The sequence below is a fragment of the Canis aureus genome, chromosome 11 (assembly GCF_053574225.1).
Source record: "Canis aureus isolate CA01 chromosome 11, VMU_Caureus_v.1.0, whole genome shotgun sequence".
In the NCBI taxonomy this organism is placed as follows: Eukaryota; Metazoa; Chordata; class Mammalia; order Carnivora; family Canidae; genus Canis; species Canis aureus.
Window position 1 is genome coordinate 48162692 of NC_135621.1, and position 27113 is coordinate 48189804.

Here is a 27113-nt window from a genome sequence, read left to right on the forward strand (position 1 = left end):
AGGAGGAGGGAGAAGCAGGCTCCATGCCGGGAGCCTGACGTGGGACTTGATCCTGGGACTCCAGGATCGCGCCCTGGGCCAAAGGCAGGCGCTAAACCGCTGAGCCACCCAGGGATCCCCTGATTTGCATTTCTCTTGTGGTTAGTGATGTTGAACATTTTTTTATGTGTCAGTTGGCGATCTATATGCCCTCTGGAAAAGTATCTATTAGGTCCTCTGCCCATTTTTTAAATTGGATTATTTTGTTGTTAAGTGGCATAAGTTCTTAACATATTTTGGATATTAACTCCTTATCAGATATATCATTTGCAAATATCTTCTGCCATTCAAGAGATTGCCTTTTCATTTTGTTGATGGTTTCCTTTGCTGTGCAAGACCTTTTTATTTTGTGTAGTCCCAATAGTTTATTTTCCTTTTGTTTCCCTTGCCCTAGGGGCGTACCTGTAAATATGTTGCCTAAGACCAATGTCCAAGAGGTTACTGCCTATATTTTCTTTTAGGAGTTTTATGGTTTCAGATCTCACATTCAGGTCTATAATCCATTTTGAGTTTATTTTTGTGTATGGTATAAGAAAGTGGTCCAATTTCATTCTTTGGCATGTAGCTGTCCAGTTTTCCCAACATCATTTCTTTTTTTTTTTTTTTTTTTTTTTAAGATTTTATTTATACATTCATGAGAGACACAAAGAGAGAGGCAGAGACACAGGCAGAGGGAGAAGCAGACTCCACACAGGAAACCCGATGTGGGACTCGATCCTGGGATTCCAGGATCACGCCCTGAGCCCAAGGCAGACGCTCAACTGCTGAGCCACCCAGGCGGCCCTACCATTTCCTTATTAAAGAGGCTGTCTTCTCCCCATTCTTGTCTCCTTTGTCATAGATTAATTGACCGTGTAAGTGTAGGTTTGTTGCTGGGTTCTCCATTCTGTTCCATTGATCTATGTGTCTGTTTTTGTGTTAATACCATGGTGTTTGGATTATTATAGCTTTGTAGTATATCTTGAATTCTGGGACGTGATACCTCCAGCTTTGATGTTCTTTCTCAAGATTGCTTTGGCTATTTGTGGTCTTTTGTGGTTTTATTTATTTGTTAAAGATTTTGTTTATTTATTCATGAGAGAGGCAGAGACACAGGCAGAGGGAGAGGCAGGCTTCATGCAGGGAGCCTAATATGGGACTCGATTCTGGAACTCCAGGATCACGCCCTGGGCCAAAGGCAGGTGCTAAACCATTGAGCCACCTAGGCGTCCCTCTTTTGTGGTTTTATACAAATTTTAGGATTATTTGTTCTAGTTCTCTGAAAAATGCTATTGGGATTTTGATATGGATTGAGTTGAATCTATAGATTGCTTTTGGTAGTATGGACATTTAACAATGTTAAATTTGCTAATCCATAAGCATAGAATATCCATTTTCTTGTGTCATTTTTAATTTCTTTTTTTAATGTCTTAATTTTTAAAGTAAAGGTCTTTTACTTCCTTTTAATTGTACCTGTTGGATGGAAATGAAGGTGAATGGGATCATGCTCTTGGGCCAGCTACTTTCAGCATTAGAGCCATTGTGAAGGGAGCAGAGAGGGTATACACCCTAGCCTCTTAATTTTTTGTTGAGAGTGAATGCAGTGTTGGAAAGACCAGTGAGGCTTGGTTTACCAGCTCCAAGCAGAGAAGTTGGTATTGATTAATTATTTCTAAGTAGTCTGTATTGGCGGAAAGTGAGTTTCAAGACTTTGTTGTTTCAGAGTTGTACTCTGCTGCCAGATAAAAGCTTTTGAAGTCTAATTCAGATCAGATTCTCTTACTCAAGGTGTTGAGTGGCTTGTAGTTACAGAATAAGTTGCAAAGAATAAGCCCTACAGTCTTGCTTCTTTCTAGTGTCTAGTGTCTGATTGGAAAGCATTTTCCCCATGTTCTCTTGGAATTCTGCAGAGCACATCTCATTTCACATGCTGCATCTTCAGAGGAAAATTGCCTCTTGACTTTCTCCTCCTCTGTCAGATGGTTTGAATCAGCAGTGTGGGGTTTCTCTTTCTTTCTGGCACTTATTAATAGCCTCTTTTGTTATTTGTGTGTCTGTCTTCCTTACCCCTCATAGATTATAAGCCTGGTGCCTTGTAACAGCAGCTGTGGCATGAACATTTGTTTCCTGAATTAAGCTGAGGTAGTCTGATGATATATTCCCCCTTAATTTCTCAGGGAGAAATCGTTTTAGTCTTGTTCTTTTTAAAATAGTATTACTGTCCATTCTTGTCATTGCCTGGGCAGCTTATTTTCTTGTATTGTCTTTGAACTTTTTTTTTTTTTAATTTTTTATTTATTTATGATAGTCACAGAGAGAGAGAGGCAGAGACATAGGCAGAGGGAGAAGCAGGCTCCATGCACCGGGAGGCCTGATGTGGGATTCGATCCCGGGTCTCCAGGATCGCGCCCTGGGCCAAAGGCAGGCGCCAAACCGCTGCGCCACCCAGGGATCCCTGAAGACTACCTTTAAACATTTGAAAATCTTTCCTTTCCCCTAGGTCACTTTGACCTTTTGTGGGTAATATGGAATTCACAGAAATATTTCTTCTTCCTTTTTTTTTCATAGAAATATTTCTTCTCAGTGTAAGCATCAGCATGTCCAAAACCTATACTTACACATCTATGAGGTCACGTTTTCTAGTAAAAAATAGGATATGGTATAAGTCACAGTACACACAGTACATAGGAAATATTATTTTGGGCACAATAACAGATTTCTTTAAAGTGTCAAAGCTTGAAGGCAATACTCTAGAGGAAAATGCAGATTTTTAAAAAAAATTTATAAAATCAACTGATGTTCATTGAGGATATTAGAAAATACAGAAATCTAAAAAGAAAAAAGCTGTCCATAACTCCATAAAGATAACTATTAATATTTTGGCATATTTTCTAATAGCATTTTTTCTGAGTAGAGGTAATTTTTATGTTTTCTATTTTTCTTTAACATTTTAGCAAAGTTATTTCCCTATGTTATTACAGATTCTTTTAAATATTTTAAATTAACCTTAATACCTAGTTACATGGATAACTTGCTTAATCATTCTTTTATAGATATATTTAGGTTATTTTTTCTCCTTAATCATTATTGAGAATTAATTTGTCTTTTACACACACCCCTACCCGCCCCAAGCCCCATGTGTATATTTTTGATTTTTTTTTTTTAAAGATGTCGTTTATTTATTCATAGAGACACAGAGAGAGAGGCAGAGACAGGCTGAGGGAGAAGCAGGCTCTATGCAGGGAGCCCAACGTGGGACTCGATCCATGGTCTCCAGGATCACGCCCTGGGCTGCAGGCGGCGCTAAACCACTGCGCCACCGGGGCTGCCCATTTTTGATATATTTTGTTAGGAAAAGTTCTGAGAAGTAGAATCCTTTGGGAAGGGGATAGCACTAAATTTAAGTCTCTTGATACATATCACCAGATTTCTTTCTAAAGGATTGTACCCATTTACCTTTAATGATGGGAGGCATACTTTTCAACTATCTCCTTATTTGTACTTTTGCCCCCAAGTAAAGTTTGAAAGGCTTAGTTGAAGTCTGTCTGTGACTCATAATGGGGTTCTTTCCTCCCACCCAATTCCTGCTAGTGGGTAGGTCTCCTGCTTCTCACTGGAAGCATCTTTGCTTTTGCTTCTAGATCCCTACTTTGATTGACCGGATGCTTGTGTCATCTAACACAAAGACTGGGGCTGCAGGAGCTGAGGCCTTGTCCCTCTTGCTGAAGAGGCCCTGGGATCCTGCTGTGGGAGTGCTTTCTCATAACAAACCAGTAAGTCAGAGGAGCTCAGAATTTAACTATGGCCCATGAAATTTTTAGAATTCAGTCTCAGAACCTTAGTAAGAGGATAATAAATAACTTTTTCCATTAATAACTGGTTGTATATAGTGCTTTAGCATAGTTTCATAAGGAAATTAGCATTGTTTGGAATAAGAAAGGTATTGGGATGCTTAGGATTTTGTGGAGTAACACCTCTCTCTCACTGGTTCTCTGTTGGGGTTCTTCTTCCTTAGAGCAAACTCCCTGGCTCTCCTCTCATTCTCATTGCCTCCTCCGGGCCTTCTAGCTCCGTGTTTCCCACCTCACGCCGCCACCGCTTCTGGCAGTCTCAGCTGTCCTGCTTAGGCAAGGTATGTGTGGGAATAAGAGGAACTATCTCCTGGTTGGAGTAGAGTCTTGAAGGACTGAGGCGACGGAATGTGGGAGGGGGTCCAAATGGATGGACTTAAGTGTTGAGCATCCCCCCACTCTTTGTTTTTAATTTGAATGGTGCTTATCTAAAGTTGAAGGGATTTAGGGTAGGTTAAGGAGAATTGAGAGAAGATTAGAAACTTATCTCTGCTGGCATGGCTGGCACTTTCTTTCCTTTAGGTCATCCCTGTAGCCACCCATCTGCTGAACAATGGTAGTGGGGTCGGAGTTCTGCAGTGTCTCGAGCATATGATTGGGGCAGTGAGAAGCAAAGTATTGGAGGTGAGAGTGCCCTTGTTTCAATTCACTGTGGCATGCCCAGCATGCTGGGCTTGTTTTGCACCCAGCTATGTCCTCCTGTCTTACTGTCTTCTTTCTCTTCCCTCAAAGATTCACAGCCATTTCCCCCACAAACCTATTATCTTGATTGGTTGGAATACAGGAGCTTTGGTGGCCTGTCACGTAAGTAATTCCCATCTCATTTGGAAGTTGTCTTGGGATAGAATAATAGGCTATTGCTGCTGATTGCTACCATTAAGTCCTTTTTTATGTTCCAGACACTGTGGTAGATGATCTGCCTATATAAATGGCATTTTAAAGCATAAAAGACTAACTTTGTTTTCTAACTTTATTGTGGAAATTTTAAGCAGAAACCTAAAAGGAGAACAGATGTAAAATAAAGCCTATGGGCCCCTCACCCAGCTTTACCAGCAGTTAACTCATGGCCAGGTTTTTTCATCTTACCCCTGCCCACTTTCTCTCTCCTCTAATTATTTTGAAGAAATTCCCAAATAGGGCGCCTGGGTGGCTCAGTTGATGAAGCGTCTGCCTCTGCTTCAGGTCATGATTCCAGGGTCCTGGAATTAAGCCCTGAGTTGGGCTTCCTACTCAGTGGGGAGTCTGTGTCTCCCTCTCCCTTGCCCCTCCCCCTGCTCATGCTCTTTCTCTCTCTCATAAATAAATAAAGTCTTGAAAAATAAAATAAAATTGGAGTCTTAATAATAAAGAAAATCCCAAACATTTCATTTGTATATATTTCAGCATATATCTCTGAAAAAAAATATTCCTCTTCCACTCCCAAATGTATGTACTATTCTCCTACCTTAAAAAAAGATACTAGCAGGCATAAATTTTAATAGTTTTGGAATTTGATGTTGTATTCATATTCTGTTCCTTTCTAAGACCTCAAGGAACCTTTCTTAATTATTTTACATACATTTATATGTACATTAGTTTGCATAAGTGTTCCTGACCTGTCCAAAGTCCCTATTCTCAAGTGGATCAAGTAAGTGGAGCCTATACTGCTTCATGTGGTGTGGTTAAGTATGACATCTAGGGCCACTGGAGGAAGGAGGCTACCTCCCTCTACACCCTGGTCTTGGGAATAGCAGAATTCAGTCAGCAACTGCTCCAACAAATTTGGGGTGCCTAGGAGCTCACCATTAAATTAAAAAGGAATAGATTTTCTTCATTTAAGGGAGAAGAGCAACATTTGTGCTCTCCTGGTTGCATTTGCTATCACTGGAGAGAAAAGTGAATAGGAGGACTTAAGTATAGGAATTAATAGGATGGAAGCATTGAACTTCCCGTCCTGTGGTTCAGCCCTCTGCTGGAGTTCTCTCAGGGCTCCATCTTGTGTCTTATGATCTTACTGCTGCCACTGGCTGGTTCTCCTGGGGATTAGTACTGGGGAGGAAGAGATGGGGACTAGCTGATAAGTCTGGACCACCTCTGGACTCTGGGTATGGTGTAGCTACAGTAAAGTCATTTGACCTTTAGACAAACTATTGTATTATTTCTAGGTGTCAGTGATGGAGTATGTCACTGCGGTTGTCTGCCTTGGGTTTCCTTTACTTACCGTGGATGGTCCCAGAGGGGTAAGCATGGAGTGCAGCTGATTACTGGGTCAGTGGCTGGTGAGAATAAGGGGGGGTGTGCATTGCACAAATTGGTGCTTAATGACTATAGTTGCCCAGCTGACTCCCCTCAGCAGACTTGCCTGGTCAGTGCTCAGTGAATAGGAACTGGCTGATTATAAAAACTATACATGTTTCAGGATGTGGATGATCCCCTCTTGGATATGAAGACTCCAGTCCTCTTTGTCATTGGGCAGAATTCCTTACAGTGTCATCCTGAAGCCATGGAGGATTTCCGAGAGAAGATTCGGGCTGAGAACAGCTTGGTGGTGGTTGGGGGAGCTGATGATAATCTCAGGTGTGTAGCTTCCCCAGAACTGTGAGAGAGCCATATTGTAGTGTTGGAGGAATGCCTATTAAGTGGTAATATAACTAGATACTAAATCTTCTTTGAAAGGGGAAACCATTTTACATATTAAACTAATTCAGATTTCTAAAAAGTTGCAAAAACAGTACAAAAAATTCTTAGGTACCTTTAACTCAGATTTCCCAAATGTTAACATCTCACATAATCAGAGTATATTATCAAAATGAGGATATTAACATTGTATGATAGTATTGTCTAATCTACACAGATACTATCAATTGCCCCACTAATGTCCTTTCTCTGTCCAATATCCAATCCAGGATCACATGTTGTTATTAGTTGCCTTGTCTCCTTGAGTTTGGTAATATTCCTAGGTCTTTCATGATCTTGACATTTTGAAGACTTCTGGCCAGTTTTTTTGTAGGCTGTCTCTCAATTTAGGTTTTTGACTTTTTTTTTTTTTGTGTGTGTGTGTGTGTGTGTGTGTGATTAGGTTGAGCATAGCATTTTTGGCAGAAATGCCAGAAATGATAAGCCCTCAGTGAATCCTCCCTGGGGATACGTGTTGTTGATATGTCTTATCACTGGTGTTATGTGTGAAGGTGGCATCTTCCAGGTTTCTCCATTGTCAAGTTACTATATCTCCGTTTGCAGTTAGTAGTTACTCTGTGGGAAGGAGATAATTTGAAATAGTGAATGCAGTTTTGGTCATTGTGCTTTCACTGGAGTAGGCATTTCTTTATATTTTGTATCTTACTGAAGATGTATATGAACATAGGTTTCATTTGTATTAAACATCCTTTTATATATTATGGAATAAAAACAGCTGGAGTTTAGAATGGGCATCTTAGGTCATTGAGATGGCTGCTGGCTCCTTACAAGACGGGCTGCCTGTAGGGTCTTTAATGATGATTTCGTGAAATGTACTGAAAAATAGGTGGTGACATTTGTTGGCTTCCTTTTTTAAAAAAGATTTTGTTTATTTATTTGACAGAGAGCAAGCAGAGAGAGTGGCAGGCAGAGAGAGGGAGAGGGGGAGAAAGCAGGCTCCCTGCTGGCAAGGACTCTGATGTAGGACTCAATCCCAGGATCATGGGATCATTTGACCAGAGCGAAGGCAGATGCTTAACCCGCTGAGCCACCCGGGCACCTGGGCTTCGTGGTTTTTTTGTTTGTTTGTTTTGTTTTGTTTTGTTTTGTTTTAATATGCTCAATCTTAGAGCTTAATTTCATTTGTGTGCTTTAGCTAGTGAGCTTAAAGCAAGTACCTGCTCCTACCTATCTTGTCAGTTTCTTAGCCAAAGATGTTTAGAGAAGTCCTGGTTTTTGTTATTTGGCCATTTTTTTGTGGGCCTAGAATCTAATTCTTCGGTGTTCAAGGCAATATTTTTTTGTAAATACATTGTCTTTGTTGGTTATTCAGACATTCTTATCTATAGGAGGGTAGTGTGTGTGTGTTCGTGTGTGTGTGTGTGTGTGTGTGTGTGTGTGTTGCGTGGCAGTGAGGGAACATGAGAGGTTAGAATACCTTAGTGGGAGTTATAGTGTGAGGCTTCTTATGAAACGTGATTGCAAGGTGCGTGGGTATTGTCCTGAGAATTAGGAGACCTCGATTTAGTCTTGATGCTTTGCTAAGAACCATGCTAAAAACTGCTTAACTTCTGGGACTTGCTGGCCTCATCTGTAAGATGAGGATGCTATACAATGTCAGAGGCCAACAGCTAGTAAATTGGGGTCTCAGAATTTGGAAGCTCAGAATGTTTTTCTCTACCCTGTCACTTGGGGCCCTGTTTTTTTCTCTGCTGAGACCCACTGCCACCCCCCTGTCAGAAGCCAGAGGTTTTAGGGACTCTTGGGTGACTTAGCAGTTCAGTGTCTGCCTTCAGCCCAGGGCATGAACCTGGAGTTCCGGGCCCCAATCCCACATCAGGCTCCCTGCATGGATCCTGCTTCTCCCTCTGCCTAGGTCTCTGCCTCTCTCTCTTTGTGTCTCTCATGAATAAATAAATAAAATCTTAAAAAAAAAATAAAAAAAAAAAGCCAGGGGTTTTAAAAATAGCTTCCAAACTGTTATCTCTTTAGAACTAACCTGTGACCACCTCTCCTCTTCTACTGATCTCATTACATATATTATTTTTGTAATCCCCACAAGTCAATGAGTGAGGTGTTATGATTCCCCATTTTTCAGATGTGGAAGCTAAGGTTCAGAGAGGTGGTGATACCTGCTAGAGGGCTAACATAGTCCTCCTTCCTGGGCCCAGGAAGAGAAGAAGAAACACAGAAGAGAAATCCATTCTTGCTCCCGTATTATGCCATGGAATGTTTAAGTATTTCTTCCTCTCTGTCTTTTAGAATAAGCAAAGCAAAGAAGAAATCAGAGGGGCTGACTCAGAGCATGGTGGACAGATGTATTCAGGTACACAGTTGTTTTATTTTATTTTATTTTATTTTATTTTATTTTATTTTATTTTATTTTATTTTATTTATTTTATTTATTTTATTTTATTTTATTTTATTTTATTTTATTTTATTTATTTTATTTTATTTTATTTTATTTATTTTATTTTATTTTATTTTATATTTTATTTTATTTTATTTTATTTTATTTTTTATTTTATTTTATTTTATTTTATTTTATTTTATTTTATATTTTATTTTATTTTATTTTATTTTATTTTATTTTATTTTATTTTTTTTCACAGTTGTTTTAATGTGTTTTTCTCAGTGAGGCTTGCCTTTCTGTAGCCTTTTAGCCTTGATCTCATTGGCCAATTTCTTTGGCTCTGAAGGGTGTGGGAGTATCCAGTGGGGCTTCTGGTAGAACTAAATCAAGCAAAGAAAAGGAGAAAGGGAGGGGAAGAAAGGGAAAGCTGTATGTAGCATCAGCAGAGCAGGGGTTTATTGGAGGAGTGGGGGAACACACTACCCCAGTGTGCCACCCCATAGAGGTGTCAGGGTGCAGGGTACTGCTGGTCTTTGGCTGAGGCTGGGGTTTGTGCCTGGCTCTGTGTGCATGGAGAGGGATCGGCACACCCGATGCCAAAGCTGGGGTTAATTGAATTGAGTTGAGCTTGTCGGGGAGGTTCCTGTTCCCTAGAATGAGGACTTAGCAGTCTGGGCCTCTCTTTACACTAGGATGAGATCGTGGACTTTCTGACTGGAGTGCTGACTCGCGCCGAGGGGCATATGGGCTCTGAGCCTCGGGATCAGGATGCTGAGAAGAAGAAGAAGCCTCGGGATGCAGCCCGCAGAGACTTGGGCTTTGAGGTCCCTGAGCGGGGCAGTCGGCCTGCCTCACCAGCTGCCAAGCTGCCTGCCTCACCCTCAGGCTCAGAGGTGATGCAAGCAGGGAGGGAGCACTTTTGCTAGGGAAGTTAGCTGTGGAGTTGATTCCTTCACTTGCTAGGGATGCTTGTCTGCCTTCCCAGTGCTGTAGTACTTTGAGTTCTAGTGGGGAGGATTTCTGACCAGGGAATTCCAGGGGGACGTGATAATTGGTGGTCAAATCCAAATATCTGGCTCAGCTCTTATCCTTCTCACCCTACCCAGGATCTTTCCAGTGTATCTAGCAGCCCCACCTCAAGTCCCAAGACCAAAGTGACCACAGTGACCTCTGCCCAGAAGTCCAGTCAGATTGGGAGCTCTCAGCTCCTGAAGAGACATGTGCAGCGGACGGAAGCTGTGCTGACCCACAAACAAGCCCAAGGTATAGGCTCCTTGGCCCAGGGGCCCCTCAGTTTATCTTTTAGAGTGATGTCATGTGGTATTTGGAAAGTATTGGCATCTGTAGCTTCTTCCAGGACCATGGGAGAGGCACCCTTTCCCACATTTCTGTCCAGACAAAATTAGGTTGCAATGAATACCAAGGATTGTTTTCAAGGGTAAGACATCACAAAAGGTCTGTGCATTAGTGGAGCTGTATAGTTCCACTAATTATAGCTTTGCTTTGGTGTTCTGGGGAAGTTTGGTTTTATGAGCTGACTACGTGTGTACTTGCCTCAATTTTTTTTTTTTTCTGACTCCCAATTAGGGAAGCTACTTCTGTTCTAGGCCCTGCCTAGCCACTCCTGCAGTCAGGGCACTATTCAGGTCATGTGGAGAAGGTGATTAGCTTTATTCCTCAGATTCCAGGGCAACTCAGCTGGCATCATGCCCTTTCTTTGTTGTGCCCTTGAAGAGTTAAGGTTCCCACACTGGGACTTTCCGTGAAGTTTGTTGGGGTTTCTCCAGATAGGCTTTAGATTAGTCTGGGAAATGTTTGTATGGTTGAGATCAGAGTCTGGAAAACAGTGTGCTACTGAAGCTATAGAAAAGGGAGTTTTGTGAGCAAGGAAAAAGGAAACCATAGCTCTTCCTCTGCCCCCACTTAGGTCCAGTTGGGCAGCCCCAAGGTAAGGCCTTTTGGGCATTGTGTTTGGTGATGTATCCAGGAGCATGCAGCATCGGAAGTCTCAGGAACTTGGAAAGAGGTAGCACAAGAGCTGGCTGTCAAGTAGAAATATGCAGAGGTGACAGCAAGCTGATCTCACTTCCCCTGTGTTTCTTTTAGTGGAGCCAAAGGGTCAGGACTTAAACTCAGGCCTGTTATGAGGATGTCCCTAAGAGTGGTGCTAACAGGGAACATGTGTGAGTGGATCGTTGAAGGCAAAAAAAAAAAAAAAAAAAACAGGCTGCTAGGGTCCACGTGGGTGGTCTGTGACCTGATCTTCTTAAGCGGTGGCCAGAGCCAAGTTTAGGGTGGGTGATGTTCCAAGAGGCTTTTGATGAACAGAGAGTCAGTAGTCTGCTTGCTTCTGGAGGGGATAATTAGTTGTAAATCTAAGGAATTCTGGAAGGCTGATTGGTGATCTGGGTTAGAAATGGGACCCGGAGTATCATGGCACAGAGCAGCAGCCATAACGCCCTGGCTTTTGTAGGGCTCATAGGCAAGAGGGAATGATTATAGCTAACTTTTACGGAGCCCTGACTACCTGCCATGCCTGTTTAAAAAAGTTTTCTTGGCACTTGAGTTGCTGTTGCTCATTGAGTCTTGGCAACGGCCCCATGAGCAGGTACATTTATTATTTTCAGTTTATACATGATTCCATGGAGCTGCTAGGAGTCAGGTTTCAAACCCATACAGTAATTCTGGAAAAAGCCCTTGTTGACCATTTCCTAGAACATTTTCATGTCTTTTTCTTATTCCCTTTCCTTTTCTCCTTTCTCTGGCTGGCTATGATTCTGTAATTCTTTCTGATTCATTCCAGCACAGTTTGCTGCTTTTCTGAAACAAAATATGCTGGTGAGGAAAGCTCTTCCTCCCGGCACCTCCTCCTGTCTCTTTGGTGAGTATTGCTCTTCCTCTCATCTTTTCACGCTCTACTCTCTGCTTCTCTCCACTTCTTCCTTGTTTTCTTCCTCATCCTGCCTCTCATTTGTCTCTGGTTTCCTGCTGTTCTTTTCTCTTTTCCTTTTTCTGTCTTCTGATTCTTTTCTTGGCTGACTCCTTTTGCTTACTCCTCCATAGTATTTGCTTTTTCTCCATACTTTGTTTGCCTCTCATGGTTTTTCCTTTTTTGTCTCCTGTGGCTCTTGACTCTGCTTCTCCTGTATGTGCCTGTGGCCTATTGCCTGTGAACCTGAGTTTCCTTGTGTGTTTTTCTCCCTGTGCCTCTGGTTTCCTGCTTCCATCCTGGCCGCTACAAGCACACCAGCCACTTATCAGCATAAAACCTGTAGCTCCTTTCCCTTTTACCTGCCTTCCTATTCTGATTTTAGTCAGTGCATTTATTCCCTAAGCGATTCTTTTAGCTGGTTATACCCTGTGGCCTGGAGTAGCTCTCTGTGGCCCAGGCCAGGAGCCCCATCCCTGCCTGCCATCCTCATAGGACTATTGTTTTCCTCCCCACCCTACCCCTGATTGCCTATGCTAAAAAGAGGGCCTATGGTGGGCTTCTGGTTTTATTTTTATTTTTTAATTTTTTAATTTTTTTTTATTTATTTATGATAGTCACAGAGAAAGAGAGAGAGGCAGAGACATAGGTAGAGAGAGAAGCAGGCTCCATGCACCGGGAGCCCGATGTGGGATTCGATCCCGGGTCTCCAGGATCGCGCCCTGGGCCAAAGGCAGGCGCCAAACCGCTGCGCCACCCAGGGATCCCTGGGCTTCTGGTTTTAAAGAGAAGGGAATCTCTAAGGAAGCCTGAAGGATAACTTCAGATTCCGAGAGGCTTGGTCATGTGCAAGATGAGTCTGTTTGATTCTGTGGAGGGGGAAGGCTATGTGTGAACAGTTGGCCTTTCTCTGTACTAGTACAAATGACCTGCGGACTACTTGTGACATGGGCCATTGTTGCCCTGTTGCTTTTGGGCAGGAGCAGTAAAGTTGTCTTGGCTAAGATGCTCCTTTACCTAGTAGCTACTCAAAGCCAGTGTCAATTCCTGGCAATAATTCTTCTTGTTGCCTTCATTTGGCAACCAAACACTCAACCTTGGGCTCTTAGGACAGAGTAGGACTCTGAGAGCCTGTGAAAATCTCCTCTGTAGAGAGGACTGGGTAGTGTGCTCCTCTACTACTGCTTTGTGGGATGTTTCCTGTACCCCAGCTATGTGATGTGGGGTGGGCCTGAAACAGGAAAATTACCACATTGAGTCCAGGAAGCATGGCTTAGGTCCCTTGTAGTGAGTCCTCTGTTGTTTGGCCTTTGGTAGGCAGGGTTAAGGTATCTTCTCCTTTCTTTTTGTTCCCACCAACTCAGAGCCCCCTACCTTCTGTCTCCAGAACAGGATAAGGGATGGGGATGGGGCTATCCTCTGAAAGGGCAAGGTGGCCTTGTACCACAGGTGGGACCTGAGTGAGGTGGGATTGAAGCATTGGCAGTTGCCTTTGAAGTGTGATTTTGTGTGTGACACACAGACATGCCCATGCTGGTGCTGTCAGTGTCTCTCGGGCTTTTTTGGATTGTGGAAGACCTTACCGCAGGTCCATCTCTTAGTTCCCATTTCATCAGAACAAACGGAAGAGGCAGAGAAAGAAGATCTTAGGGTCCAACTGAAGCGCCATCATCCCTCCAGTCCTCTTCCTGGCAGTAAGACCTCCAAGCGACCGAAGATTAAGGTATCCCTTATCTCCCAAGGGGACACAGCTGGAGGGCCTTGTACTCCTTCCCAAGGAGGAGTTCCAGAAGGTGAGTTTTTCTTGGCCTGTTTAAAAAAACTGAGCTGTCTCAAACCACATAACATTACTCTCTTGGTGACTACTTGCTGTACAACTAAGCCTCTGCTTCAGTGTAAGATGTGCCTGGAGCAGAGAGGACATGCGGTAGCACGTGGGACAGACATGGACAGTGACCTGATCTAAGCTAGGATCGGGGAGGCAGAACGAGGATCAGAGGGAGCTCAGGGGTCATTCAAAGTATCATTATATTTTGTTCTTTACCAGTTTCAGTTAAAGATAAGAAAATATTCCAAGGATGCCTGGCTGGCTCAGTTGGTAGGGCATGTGACTCCCAATCTCAGGGTTGTGAGTTTGAGCCCCTGTTGGGTATAGAGATTATTTAAAAATAAAATCTTAAAGTAAATAAATAAAATATACCAGAAAGTTTAAAAAATAGAAGAAAAATAGAACTCTCAACTCTCCCTATTCTACTGTACTTGATCTTCATTTTTCTTTGACCAATCTTTGTCCATAATATTTTGCATTTAGCCTAGGTTGTGAAACTCTGAATAGTAGGGGCCAGCCAGGACTGACTGGTGACCTTGGTGTTTTCTGTTTTGCAGCTGTGGGAGGGAAGCCCATCACCATGACGCTGGGGCAGGCTTCAGCTGGGGCCAAAGAGCTCACAGGGCTTCTCACCACCACCAAGTGAGTCTATTTCTTGGCCTCTCTGGCTCTGTTCCTTTCTTTCTCTTCACCTTTTTCCTGGTTGATTTAGTGCTTGGAAAGATGGTGGAGGTTGGATTTTGTCAGTTTGGAAATATGACTTCTTTCTTAGTGGGATCTTTGTCTTTTTTGGGGGGTTAGCTCAGAGGTTTGTTTTGTTTTGTTTGTTTTTTTATTTAAAGTTTGCAGAGCATCCCATAGCTATCGCTTCAAGGTTTGGTTTGAAGTTTTAACTTAAGGCCTGACTTTCAGAAGGACTAGAGACTGAATTCAGAAGGTGGGACAAGGAAACTCTGGGTTCTAGTGTTCATTACTATAAGCGTTGCTGGGCCCCACTCTGAACCCTTCCTATGTTGTCAGGGTCTGTTGCCCTCTAACCTTTGGATAATAGAGCTCCTGTTTTTGTCTCCAGGTCAAGTGCTTCTGAAGGGGGAGTCTCAGCCAGCCCAGCCTCCTCAGTGTCCAGCAGCACAGCACCTGGTGCCTTGCACACACTCCAGAGCCGTCTGGTGGCCACCTCTCCTGGCAGCTCCCTCCCAGGTATCTGGTAGCTCAGCATTCTGAGCCTCCCAGCAAAGTGTCTTTTGGGTTGCTGCTGGAGGTGGTCCTGGGAAAGCAGCTGAATCTAAAGAATGTTCCCCTGAGTTGGCAGGCTTTCATAGAGGCTTGATGTGAAGCTGGAATTAACTTTGAGGTGGGGGAGTTCTTGGTTTTAATATTCACAGCGAGTATATACCCCAGTCTGCAGGTAGTATCTCTTGTACTATAAGGAAGAGAAATAGCTGGTGGGAGATGTGTGTATTGTGTTCATTGTGGTGTTTTTAAACATATCTGATTGCAGAAAACTGGGGATTGTGGTGTACTAGCATTAATAAAACATAAACCGAGGCACCTTTCTGCCTCTGCTTGTCTCCTTGCTTTCACCACCTCACCCTACATATGATGGCTGATTACCCGAGTCCAGAAGGGCCAAGGCTCTGGAGGTGTCCTCTTTTAGGAGGACCTCCCTCTTTGCTTTGTGGCCTCTCGACTGTGTAGTGAAATGAAATCAGGTATTTGGAATTCTTTTGGCTTAAGAAGCTGTCCTTTTCCCTGGAAAGGATGGAATTTAGATTTCTGAAAAGTGGGGTTCAAGCTCTCTTCGGTTTTCCTAAAACTGTCTAAAACATAAGACAGGTGGTTTGGAGCAGGTGGGGATATGTGGAGCAAACCCAAGGCAGTGTGTCTAGCAGAATACTTTTCTTCATGAGGGCATGCAGTGTGCATGCCCAGGGAGCCCTTCCTGGCATCTTTCCGAGAGCACTGGGGATGTCCCAGGAAAAGAGCAGTGGTACTTTAGTTGGCTGTGGAGGGTGGCTGAGTGTGGCTGCTCTTGGGATAAGAGATTGAGCCTGTGCTGACATGTGTTATATCCTCTCCTAGGGGCCGCATCAGCCAGCAGCCTCCTTCAAGGCCTCAGCTTCAGCTTGCAGGATATCAGCAGCAAGACCTCTGGCCTCCCAGCAAACCCTTCCCCAGGGCCAGCTCCACAGGTGCACACCTTCCTCCCATGGGTCTGTGCAGGTGTTAGGAGGAGGCCTTCTCAGTTTAATTGGATTTGGCAGGGAAACTGGGTCTGGAGTCTGGGTCAAGACAGCCAGCCTTCTGACTTCACCCCCAAGAGCTACCAAAGGTTAAGGCTCCATCACTACTGTGTGACCTTGGGGAAGTTTTTTGACTTCTCTGTATCTTTATTTCCTTGAATATGTAAAATTAGGGTAATAACAGTATTTCCAAGGTTGTTTTGAGGATTAAGTAAGATAGTATATAGAAAATGTGTGAAAGACTACCTTGCAAGTAGTAGGTGCACAGTATAGGATAGCCTTTAATGCAATGGGCCCTCCACACTTGAATGTTGCTGTTAGGCAATAGCTTCTGATCACCTGGGCTTGTGTGTCCCACAGGCCACCAGCGTGAAGTTGCCCACCCCCATGCAGAGCCTGGGTGCCATCACCACGGGCACCAGCACCATTGTCCGTACCATTCCTGTGGCCACCACTCTCTCCTCCTTGGGAGCCACTCCTGGTGGGAAGCCCACAGCTATCCACCAGCTGCTGACCAATGGGGGCCTTGCTAAGTTGGCAAGCAGCCTCCCCGGCCTGGCTCAGATCTCTAACCAAGCATCAGGTGAGTCTCTCATGACAGCTGTGGGACTCTTAAATATGGGTCTTTCCCTAGGACCTTCCCATCTTATGTGAACAAGACATGTTGTTGAACCCAACTCAGCAGGGTCCTGGTGTTGACCTCAAAGATTCGGCTGTGTAGGTCCATGCCCCAGAGAGGTTGGAAGGACACAGCTATTTCCTGTTGCCTTTTGGACTGACTGATAATGTGGAGCTGACCCAGCCGGGGAGGATACTGAGGCGGGAAGCCAAGGGGTGGGGTGTGATGTGAAGAAATTCTGTAGGAGAAGGAAGTGGAGGCTATGACTAAAACCCTTTCTTCCCCCTCTCTCTGTCAGGGTTGAAGGTCCCTACCACCATTACTCTGACACTGCGTGGCCAACCGAGCCGAATCACTACGCTGAGCCCCATGGGCTCGGGAGCAGCCCCAACAGAAGAGCCCAGCTCCCAGGCTCTGCCCTCCAGCTCACAGGTGAGTCTGCCTGGGAGACTGAGGACATGGGCTCCAATGTTGGGAAATTTGGGGGCCAGCCACCTGGCCAATTGGAGGAGCTGCTGGTGCACTGGACTTGTAGGCGTATCAAATTCAGATCTAGACCTGGGGCCTTGTAGCTTTGTGACTTTGAGCAAGCCATGGACCTCTTTGGGTCTCTTCTTCCAAAGCACTCCCTGGGTTGTTGAGAGGGATTAAATATGTAACTGTGTTCGGAGGTGTAGGGGTGCTCAGGATTTCAGTTTTGTTTGCTTTCCCTCTCCATTCCTTTTCTCTTCCATTCTTGGCTTCATCAGTCAGAGGTTGGCGAGGCTAGTTAGTTCATTACAGCCTTTCTTTGACCAGCTGTCCAACATTGTGCTATTCTAGCCATTGGCATTTACTACCATCTCTGTAGAACATGCTAGGTTTCTATCATTCTTAACCACAGAGACCACCAGTTCCTTGTAGCTGATCTGATTTCCATTGTGACCTTTTCATGTAAAATGTTTCTTATCTTAAAGGGTGAACTGAGAGCCACCCCAAGATGAGAGGTAAGAGAAAAAGAGTTGGGAGTCCAGTTGGGTGTGCTTTCCTTAACTATGCAGTTTCAGCCCTGGTCTTCCCTCGTGGGGGTGAGGGTGCTGTGCAGGCTGCTGTGACTGAAGGCCTGGTTCTGTTCCCATCACTGCCACCACACCAGTCCTGTTTGTGAGCTGAGGGATGGGCTCCTTACTGACATGTGACAGCTCCCAGCTGTTCCAGACCATCTTCTGGCTCCTCCTCTTTAGAGGAGAATGCAGAGATTGTTCCCTGGCTCTCATTGGGATCATAGTTAGCTCTCCCTACATTTTTTGGAGAAAAGTGGAGGTGTTTTTCTTTATTTACTGTTAATTTTTTTTCTATTACAAAAGTGATTGTACTTATTCTAAATACTTCAAACATTAATGAAATAACATAATTTAGTAAGGGAAAATTTCCCATGATATCGCTCCTAGAGATGATGTACACTATTAATAGTTTGATTTGCATTCTTCTAGATTTTTCTTGCTATTCAAAGTATGCTATTTTACTGGTTTTCTGTTTTGTTTGTATGGTGGTTTTGTTTTGTGTGTTTTTTGTTTTGTTTTGTTTGTTTTTTTTTTACAAAAATGGGATCACAGAATGTGGACTATTTTGTAACTAGCCTTTGTTTACAACACTTGTTGTGACATGTTTCCCTGTGAGTTACATAGTCACCTATCTTCTTCTTGTCAGTAGCTGCCTCCTGTTTCACTGGGTGGATGTATGAGAGCGTATTTCACCATCTCTTGTTAGATAGAGAGTTAGGCTGTTTTGCTTTTGACACAGAAAATAATGGTTCAGTGAACATCCTTGTTTCTGAGCGATTTCTACAGTCTAGAGACTAGTAAGTGGAGGGTACGTGAATCTGACATCTGGCTACTTGCTGGCTCATTGACTTTCAGAGGTTCTGCTGGTTTACAGTTGAAGCCACAATGATGATAATACCTATTTTTTTATGTCTTTGTTAATTATGGAAATCAGTATTTTAAATTTTATTAATTTGATGGATGAAAAATGAAATTGTTTAAATTTGTATTTTCCTGATTACTTATGAGTTTGTATGTCTTTTATGAATTGCTTATCATATTCTGTCTCTACTTTCATTTATAGCAACTTTATACATTCAGATGTTAATCTTTTATCTATTACACAAGTTGTGTATTATACTTTAGTCAACTGCTTATCTTTTTTCTTTTTTCTTTCTATTGAAGTATTAAGAGCTTATCTTTGATACTTGTTCTATACATTAAAATTTTTTATGTATTAAATCTTCAAATCTATCCCTTTATAGCTTCAAGTTTTTGTGTCTTAAGAAAGCTCTTCCCTGGGACGCCTGGGTGGCTCAGCAGTTGAGTGCTTTTGGCTCAGGGCGTGATCCCAGGGTCTAGGATCAAGTCCCGCATTGGGCTCCCTGCAAGCAGCCTGCTTCTCGCTCTCCCTATGTCTCTGCCTCTCTCTGTTTGTCTCTCATGAATAAATAAATAAAATCTTAAAACAAAAACAAAAAGCTCTTCCCTTTGCAACAATATAATCTTTTTGTGTTTTCTTTTTTATATATTATTTTTTAAATTGTAAAACATACTTATGTACAGTTTATCATTTTGCCCTTTTTTAGGCTTATAGTTCAGTGGCATTAAGTATATTTATTTTACAACCGTCACCACCATCCATGTCTAGAACTCTCCATCATTCCACACTGAAACTGTTTTTACATTTTCTTACAATGCGTTTGTTTATTTACCTTTAGTTTTTTTAGTCTACTTGGAATTTATTTTTCTATGCTAAGTTAGGTAAGGATCTAACTGTATTGAAGAGTCCATTCATTCTTCCCCTATTCATTTGAAGTCTGCTGTACTTACATTCTCAGTTACTACACATATGTAGGCCTTTTTTTGTACCCCATACCCATCTGTTCTCACTTTAGTTTTATATAATTGTTTGATAATGCAAGTCTTCCAGTTAAGCAAGTGTCAAGTATGTTTCTGGAATCCAGATTCAATAGCTTATCCAATATGTCCTATTCTCTTTTTCATATATACTCCAGTATATTTGTGTTGTGCACACGGAGGAAACAAAACCTAATCAAAAGAGAACAAGAGGGGATCCCTGGGTGGCGCAGCGGTTTGGCGCCTGCCTTTGGCCCAGGGCGCGATCCTGGAGACCCGGGATCGAATCCCACGTCGGGCTCCCGATGAATGGAGCCTGCTTCTCTCTCTGCCTGTGTCTCTGCCTCTCTCTCTCTCTCTCTCTCTGTGTGTGTAACTATCATAAATAAATAAAAAATTAAAAAAAAAAAAAAAGAACAAGAGAAAAAAAGAAGTCAAGTGTTTCAGAGAGAAAACATATCTACTCTTTGGATTCGCTTTTACTTTACTTAGGCTTTTGGTCTCTTTGTGTTTAATGTGAGATTGGCATATACTTTTCTTCCCATCCACCTCTGCTTTTGTGTGAATGTGCTGTCCTTGTTCAGTTGTATAAAGGGGTTAATTCTATCCTTACAGAGTGAGATGGAGGCGTTTTTTTCTCATATTCTAAAACATACAGTGCAGAAATTATGAGTTCCTTGACAGCTTGTTGGAAATTATAAAGCTTTTTTGGACCTATTTGCAGGTAGTCTTGACCTTTGCTGATACCACATTGATGATATGTGTTCAACTAGAACACATATTCCCACCATGTGATACCTTACTCCTTTGTTAGTGGTCCTCTTCAGCTTGCTGCAGCCTGGGGGAGCTAGTTGAGAAGAGGCTAGATAGAGCTCATTGAGAAATCATTTTACATGGGTAAATTGAAGCACAGAATAAAGATCAAGACCTGACTTCTGACCTGGTGGTATTAACTTGAGGGCTTAGTTTTTATAATTACTAGGAGGATTTTAGTGGTGATTCTCTTGTTGCAGAGAAAGGATTATTAGATTAAGATTTTCTGACTCCGAAGTATCTAATGGTTATCTCAGTGTTCATACTACCAGACTGTGTGAAAAGAGCTATGGGTCAGACCCTCTGTCTTTAGCCAGCTGTGCAATCCTGGGCAAAAATCACCTATTCTCTCTGGGTTTTGTTTTTCTTATCTGGTCTAGTGAGGAGGTTGGCTTGAGTTAGTGATTATTGTGGTTGGATTGATTAATAGGAGCTGTCTAGGAATCTCCTCAGACTTTCGGAAGTTGAAATTTTATTTCATATTTTTGTTTTTATTTTTTTAAAGATCTTATTTTTAAGTAATCTCTCCACCCAGCATGGGGCTTGAATTCATAATCCTGAGATTCGAGAGTTGGGATACCTCTACCAACTGAGCCAGCCAGGCGCCCTAGGAAGTTGAATTTTTAAATGTTAAGAAACAAACCACCCATTTATGATGTTTATGAGACAATTGGAAATATGAACATTGGGTAATTGTTAATATTAAGGAATTGTTAACCTTTTTATGTGTGATGATGGTATTTATATTGGAAAAAATAATCCTTTTTTAGTTTTGGGTTGCATACTATGATATGGATAGAATGAAAAAGAAAAAGATTATAAACACTGGCTAGACTTCCCTAAGGTTGTACAAGTACTTAATTATCTGTTTTGTTTCTGGCACTGATAAATATTTACTGTGTGTGTCTTTTACGGAACTGGACTCTTATGTATTCTTTACAGCTGAAAAGCTGTCCGAGAAAGATAAGAGACAGAGACTGTGTTGTGTCCTGCATCAGAGTCCTGAGTATGGACTCCTTGCCTGTGGTCTTTTTCCCCTCGGGTCATACTGTGGTCTGCCCAGCCAGCGGGCATGCATCCCTGCCACCCTCGCAGTGGCCCCTGGGCAGGCAGACTCACTCTCTCAGTTGTATTCCTAATCAGGACAGAGTAATCCTCTGTGTACAGCCCTGCCTTTGGGCAGGGTGAACAAATGTAGACAGATCCTTTAAGGTTTGATTGTCAAACCTTCTCCTGTGCCCTCCATCTTCCCCCATTTTCTGCATTCTCAGAGACCTCTTAGGAATTTTACAAAGGTGAAGTCTAGAAAACTGGAGAAAACCCTGGTGAAAAAAGGCCAACTCTTTCTACCTTACTTTTTTTCCCTAAGCTACGGGGCTCAACAGTTCATGGCATCCATCCTCCGTAACAACTAAAAAATGGGTAAGACCTAAAAACCAATGATCATAGAAAACTTCCCTTCAACTCTGTCACTCTTAACAGTTCGGTCTTTTTCCCTGCATTCTCTTCCTTGCCTTATGCATAATAATAAGAGCTAACCAAAAAAAAAAAAAAAAAATAATAATAATAATAATAAGAGCTAACCTTTGTAGTTGAACTCATTATACTTGAGGTGCTTTATGCAGATCATCTCATTTAATCTCACAACATCCCTGGGGAGTAATGGCTGTCATTACGTTTTGTTTTGTTTTGTTTTGTTTTGTTTTGTTTTAAGATTTTATTTATTTATTCATGAGAGACACAGATTGAGAGAGAGAAAGAGAGACAGAGACACAGGCAGAGGGAGAAGCAGGCTCCATGCAGGGAGTGGATCCTGGGTCTCCAGGATCATACCTGGGGCCGAAGGCAGCACTAAACCGCTGAGCCATCCAGCTGCCCTGTCATTACGTTTTATAGATGGGGAAAAAGAGGCTCAGAGAGCATTCATCACTTGCCCTAAAAAGTGGTAGAGGTGGGTCTCTGCAGAGTCCACATTCTGGTAGTCACTTGGCTGCTAGGTTCTTTATGCATTCAGTTTTTTCCCATATCGAGAATTACTTCTTTGGAATAAATTCTCAGGAGTTGGAGTGATTGGGTCAGAGGTCCTGGGTGTGCTAACCTGGCAAAGTTTTAACTCCTATTTCCTCCTTCTCCTGCATAGCGCCTGCCTCCAGGACCCTGAAGATGCCATGCGATATAGCCGCCTTTACCAGGTTGGTGATGGCTGCCGTGCAGTGAGCCCTGGGCACATGTGCTGTCCTGCTAAGCCGTCCACTTGTCTGAAGACCTCTTAAGACCTCCATTTTTGCCTCCCTGCCATCTGTCTTCAGAATGGGCCTCAGGGTCTCATGAAACCATTAGGCTAGGTGATACAGCACCAGCAAGGGGAACACTGTCCTCTGGCATCTATGGGTCTGTGTCCTGGAATCATCAGGTTTCTCTGCAGATCTGGCTGTGCATGAATCAGAGGCACTTCTCCGGCATTAGCTGTGACTTGACCCAAGTAGCAGTGTTGGACTGCTCACTACATTTAATAAAGGAGTTCCTTTGGGAAGTCTGTGCTGCCCCCGTGCCAAGTTGGGAGGAGATGTCCACATGCTCTGGGGCTTTCAGGGAGTTAGAATTGAGAGCCTTTTGCTGAGGACCGGATCATCTTGGCCTACCGACAGTTGTGCAGTACCAGAGGGCTGGTTTCGGACATCACTGTTGCTTTCACTGAGCAGCCATGGGAGAATGTGCCCCATGAAGCTTCTCCCTCTTAAGAACCACATCAGATACTGAGTAACCTGCTGAGACCTGGGCATTCCTAAGTTCAAACCCATGATAAAGTAAAGAGGACTGGGCTGTTATCTTTCAATCCCTTTGGTCACTATAGATGGGGAGCAGCTGTTGCCAGGAAGTGAAAGACGGCCTGGCCACTTTCTTTTTTTTTCATCATGGCTTTGGGGATTTCCTGTATTCAGAAAACTTACAGGTCTAGAAAGGCTGAAGAAGAGGAATGGAACAAATGGAAGTGGCTTAAAGGATGTGCCAGTAAGTTCTGTGGAGAAAACTTGGTGCATGAGGCTTTGCACCTAGTATTTAAGGAACTGTTGATTCGATATGGAGATGAGAAGAATTTGCCAAGTTACAGGAAAGAAACCCCAACCCCTGAAATTGCCATCTCCAGTGCTTGGAAGTGAAACGGAAACAGCTAAGTTAACATCTTGGCTGTCCCAGGAAGTTCTGGCATCAGGATGATCAAGGCCACGCTTTAGTGTTTCTATTTCCATTCCATGCACCTTCTTGTCTTCTTGCTTAGAAGTGGGAAGGTTATTGGCATTGACTCTACTGTGTGGGGCTTTTGGTACCAGCCTGAGCCCTGGAGAAGTGATCACTGAAGATGGAGCTCTAAACCCCTCCTTACGTCCTCACAATACTTGTACACCAAAGTAGTTTTAGATTTGGTGTCATACTTGTCCTCCAGATCAGGTTGCCTGCCCTTCCGTACTCTACAATGTTTCCAGTCAAGGTGACAATAAATAGAGCAACCCAGATGTGACTCTAACTCTGTTCAGTATCTGTAGGCAGGAGGGTCCACAGCATGCCATGGCAGTGGTCCAGGGTCCTCACCAGTGGTGTAACATATATGCAAACCAGGCTGTCTGTCTGAAGTCCAGGAGCTTTACCTGCCTGTCTAACTGGAAGCCAGGAGAGAGAACCTCTTGTGTAGGAGTCTAAGACAAGGCAGAAAGGGGTGCTGTGGGCAGGGAGGGGGTATGTGTGATAGACATAGAAAGAGCATCCTGAACACCAGGCCCTCCCTCCCTGACCTGCAGAGCTGGTCTCAGCAGTGATTTGCACAAAATTAGCTTTGTTCTCTCATTAGCTGGTAGGTAACTGTTTTCAGAAATTCATTTAGTAAGTTTGAGGAAGATATGAACTCTGAAAGAGGCATCCGTGGGTCAGGGGTTTAGTAGCTTTACAGGTAGGATTATACAACAATAGAAACCAAGGACAGTAAGACTGAGACTTTGTGAAGCTTTTAGGAATCGTTTAGGACAGGCAGAGGGTCCTGAACAACTCATTCATGGCTTAGGAGTATGGCCTAGACCGTGCTAGAGTGGTTGCTTCTAAAAGATGCTGGCCTAGTCTATGCTGGGGCCAAAGGATAAACTAATGCATTGTCCTGTGTTTGTGTAAACCCTATTATGCTTTCCATGGATGAGGCTTGAGTTGTACACCTTGAAGAAAGCCAAACCTGTAAAGGGGAGTTATAAGAACATTGACTCTTGTTCACCTTGGAGGGACAGGCTAAAGGGGGAGGTGGTTGAAGTCCACAGAGTTATGTTCTTCAACTCCACACTTCTGCACCCAGTCTTCTCGAAATGTGAAAGGAAGCTTCTACCTATCATGAGTCAGACCTGGAGTCCATAACCTCAGAAGGCAATACTACTGGCTGAGAATGTAGAAGGATCAAGAAAGCTTTAGTTAAATTCTTGACATTCAACATGACAGGTGCATGTTGATGCCCTATGGAAGATGTCCTTGTGCTTTAAGAAGAGGTCACTGATGGAGGAAGATCTCCTACCTGTTCTTGGCTCTACCGGTAGAACAGTCTTGGGGTGGGCGAGTTATAGAGCTGAGCTGCTGTCTCGATTCTGTTCTTACATTAGCAAAAACAATTAAAAAAAATAAAAGCAACTTTGGATTTCTTCAACTTGTCTTACATTGACTTCTCATGTTTGTTCTGATAACCACCACTCATTGAAGTGGCACAGAAAATAGAAGCTCGGGTCCTATGGTCATGCCACATAGGGCTCACTGATGCCCTATGCCATGAGGTGGGTACAGGTGAGGAAACAGAGGCACAGAGAAGTCAAACAGCAGGAAGTGACAGAAGCAGAACTACAACCAGGCAGTCTGCTGCCACTGTCCATTCTCTGCACTGTGCTGAGGTTCTGAGATGGGACACAGGAATGGACATTAGCCCAGGAGGTGAGATGATGCCTTCATGTGATCTCTGCAGCCCTGGGGGGTACTCTCAGCTGGGCCTGAGTTAGTAGTTAGGGTCCCTTGCCCTTGGTCCTGAGAGGCTGAAATCCCTTTGTACATCTGTACCTCTACCCGGTCTAGTAAATAAATAAAGATTTGGAGATGAATCAATGAATTCCAACATCCAGATTATTTGTGAACTTATATCCACGAGGACCTATCTTCCTGTTCTTGAATTCCAGGTCTCTCCATTTAGCATTGGGGCCCTCTTTGGGTTGAAGCCATAGTTCTGGTAGACTACTTGGAGTGTCCTAGTGCCCGTGGGCTCATCTTGCTACTGTCTGTTGTAGAGACCGGGTGCTTGCTTTCCCTTCCAACTCTAGTTTTGCTGACTTGGGTGAGTCAGATGAAATGAGAAACAAAGTTTAGATTATTCAAGTGATAACTATAAAGTTTCAGGAGTATAGGATCATAGCAAATTATAATGCAGAAACATTTTTGTTACCTTGTTATCTCCCTCAAGCTTATGTTTTTGTCCTGATGGATGGTTGCAAGAAGCAGAAACCATTCACCACCAACATTAGTTTTAAAGGCATGTGCTTTTAGTAGGCATTCAGACAGGGAGCCTGACAGTTTCTGCTACTTGCCTTGTGACGTCAACTGCCGTGCACCTGCCAGGGGCTGGTTTTGATCCTGCCACCACAGGAGTTTGCAGCTATAGGGCCCACTGTGGAGATAACTGGTCTGCCTTTTGGGTCACATTCTGAATGTGGTAAGCCTAGTGGGTTGAGCCTGCATTCCTCCCTGTCCCTAACTCTGTGCCCAGGCCATTTCCTCTCTTGTCTCAGCGACCTCCTCATCCTCTCCTGCATGCCAGCTTTTCTCACAGTGCTGTGCCCTGTGCCAGAGATCACTCTTCCCTTTGCTACTTTCCTTATCCTCTGGAATTGAGCTTGTATGCATCACTTTGCTGACACAGGCAGTTAGCTCTTATGTGCTCCTGGCTATGCATTACTACCTCCAAAACATTGGGTTACATTTGATGCATTTGCAGATCAAATCTTTCCCAGAGGGGCGATCCCTGGGTGGCTCAGTGGTTGAGTGCCTGCCTTTGGCCCAGGGTGTGATCCTGGAGACCCCGGATCGAGTCCCGCATCGGGCTCCCTGCATAGAGCCTGCTTCTCCCTCTGCCTGTGTCTCTGCCTCTCTCTCTCTATGTCTATCATGAATAAATAAAAAAATCTTAAAAAAAAAATCTTTCCTAGGCTTGGCCTGGAGAGGTCAAGGTCAAAGTCGGATTATCTGCCTGTGTAGCTTACTGTGTGGCCCTTGGTGGGAGTCCAGTAAATGCTGGATAATGAGTGGCTATGGGCCATCGGCCCAGCTGTGCCTGCTCTCCTCCTGCAGAGAAGTCCACAGAGTAAAGTCCTGGATGCCATTTCTCGTCTTTCAGGGAACATTAGAGAGAAGAGAAGGCCCTGCCCCAAATTCACACAGAATAGTGCAGTTCACCCAAGGGACCAACATGCTGCTTGGAACCCAAATGTAGGAAACGAGGCCTTAACTCAGCCTTCCTCCAGCTTACCAGTTACCACCGTGGGTGCCACCCCCTCTCCCACCTGTGGAAAACCTACACTTCCAACACTGTTTGCCTTCGTCTCCTCCTCCTCCATCCCTTTTCATTCCTTCTCCTCCCTTACCATGTAATAACTACCTTCCTCAGCACTCTGGCATATCAGTTGTTTCCATCTCCAGCCACTGGAGTTGGGTAAGAGCCAGAATCACTGTTCCCACTTGACAGATGGAGAACTAGGTCAGGACCAAGGTTAGGACCAGGGCCTTCCTTGCAGGGAAATGTGGAGGCAGCCTGAATCGCAGCTTCTCTCCCAGGACATCCGGACTCCCTGTGGAGAGTGCTTTGTGAAGGATGGGATGACCCAGCTTGTGAAGGAGGGAGCAGTCCTCAACA

The 27113-nt window shown here is 43.6% G+C and overlaps 1 protein-coding gene across 11 annotated transcripts in view; it reads left to right on the forward strand.

The window, feature by feature from the left end:
• KANSL3 (KAT8 regulatory NSL complex subunit 3) overlaps positions 1 to 24869 on the forward strand; it is a 40479-nt gene extending 15610 nt beyond the window's left edge. For 7 of the 11 annotated variants that reach the window (XM_077915196.1, XM_077915195.1, XM_077915200.1 and 4 more), the window contains 18 exons: positions 3660 to 3791; positions 4034 to 4150; positions 4392 to 4493; positions 4602 to 4673; positions 6014 to 6088; positions 6268 to 6425; positions 8787 to 8850; positions 9570 to 9770; positions 9984 to 10140; positions 11681 to 11758; positions 13408 to 13599; positions 14192 to 14276; positions 14707 to 14834; positions 15717 to 15826; positions 16238 to 16460; positions 16795 to 16928; positions 21463 to 21613; positions 22332 to 24869. In XM_077915196.1, coding sequence (XP_077771322.1) covers positions 3660 to 3791; positions 4034 to 4150; positions 4392 to 4493; positions 4602 to 4673; positions 6014 to 6088; positions 6268 to 6425; positions 8787 to 8850; positions 9570 to 9770; positions 9984 to 10140; positions 11681 to 11758; positions 13408 to 13599; positions 14192 to 14276; positions 14707 to 14834; positions 15717 to 15826; positions 16238 to 16460; positions 16795 to 16928; positions 21463 to 21606 — 2172 coding nt within the window. In that variant the 3' untranslated portion in view covers positions 21607 to 21613; positions 22332 to 24869. Of the gene's footprint in view, positions 1 to 3659; positions 3792 to 4033; positions 4151 to 4391; positions 4494 to 4601; positions 4674 to 6013; positions 6089 to 6267; positions 6426 to 8786; positions 8851 to 9569; positions 9771 to 9983; positions 10141 to 11680; positions 11759 to 13407; positions 13600 to 14191; positions 14277 to 14706; positions 14835 to 15716; positions 15827 to 16237; positions 16461 to 16794; positions 16929 to 17452; positions 17483 to 21462; positions 21614 to 22331 lie in introns of all 11 variants that reach the window. The other 4 variants (XR_013389408.1, XM_077915198.1, XM_077915199.1 and 1 more) reach the window with 4 other exon arrangements.
• Positions 24870 to 27113: the final 2244 nt, after the last annotated feature.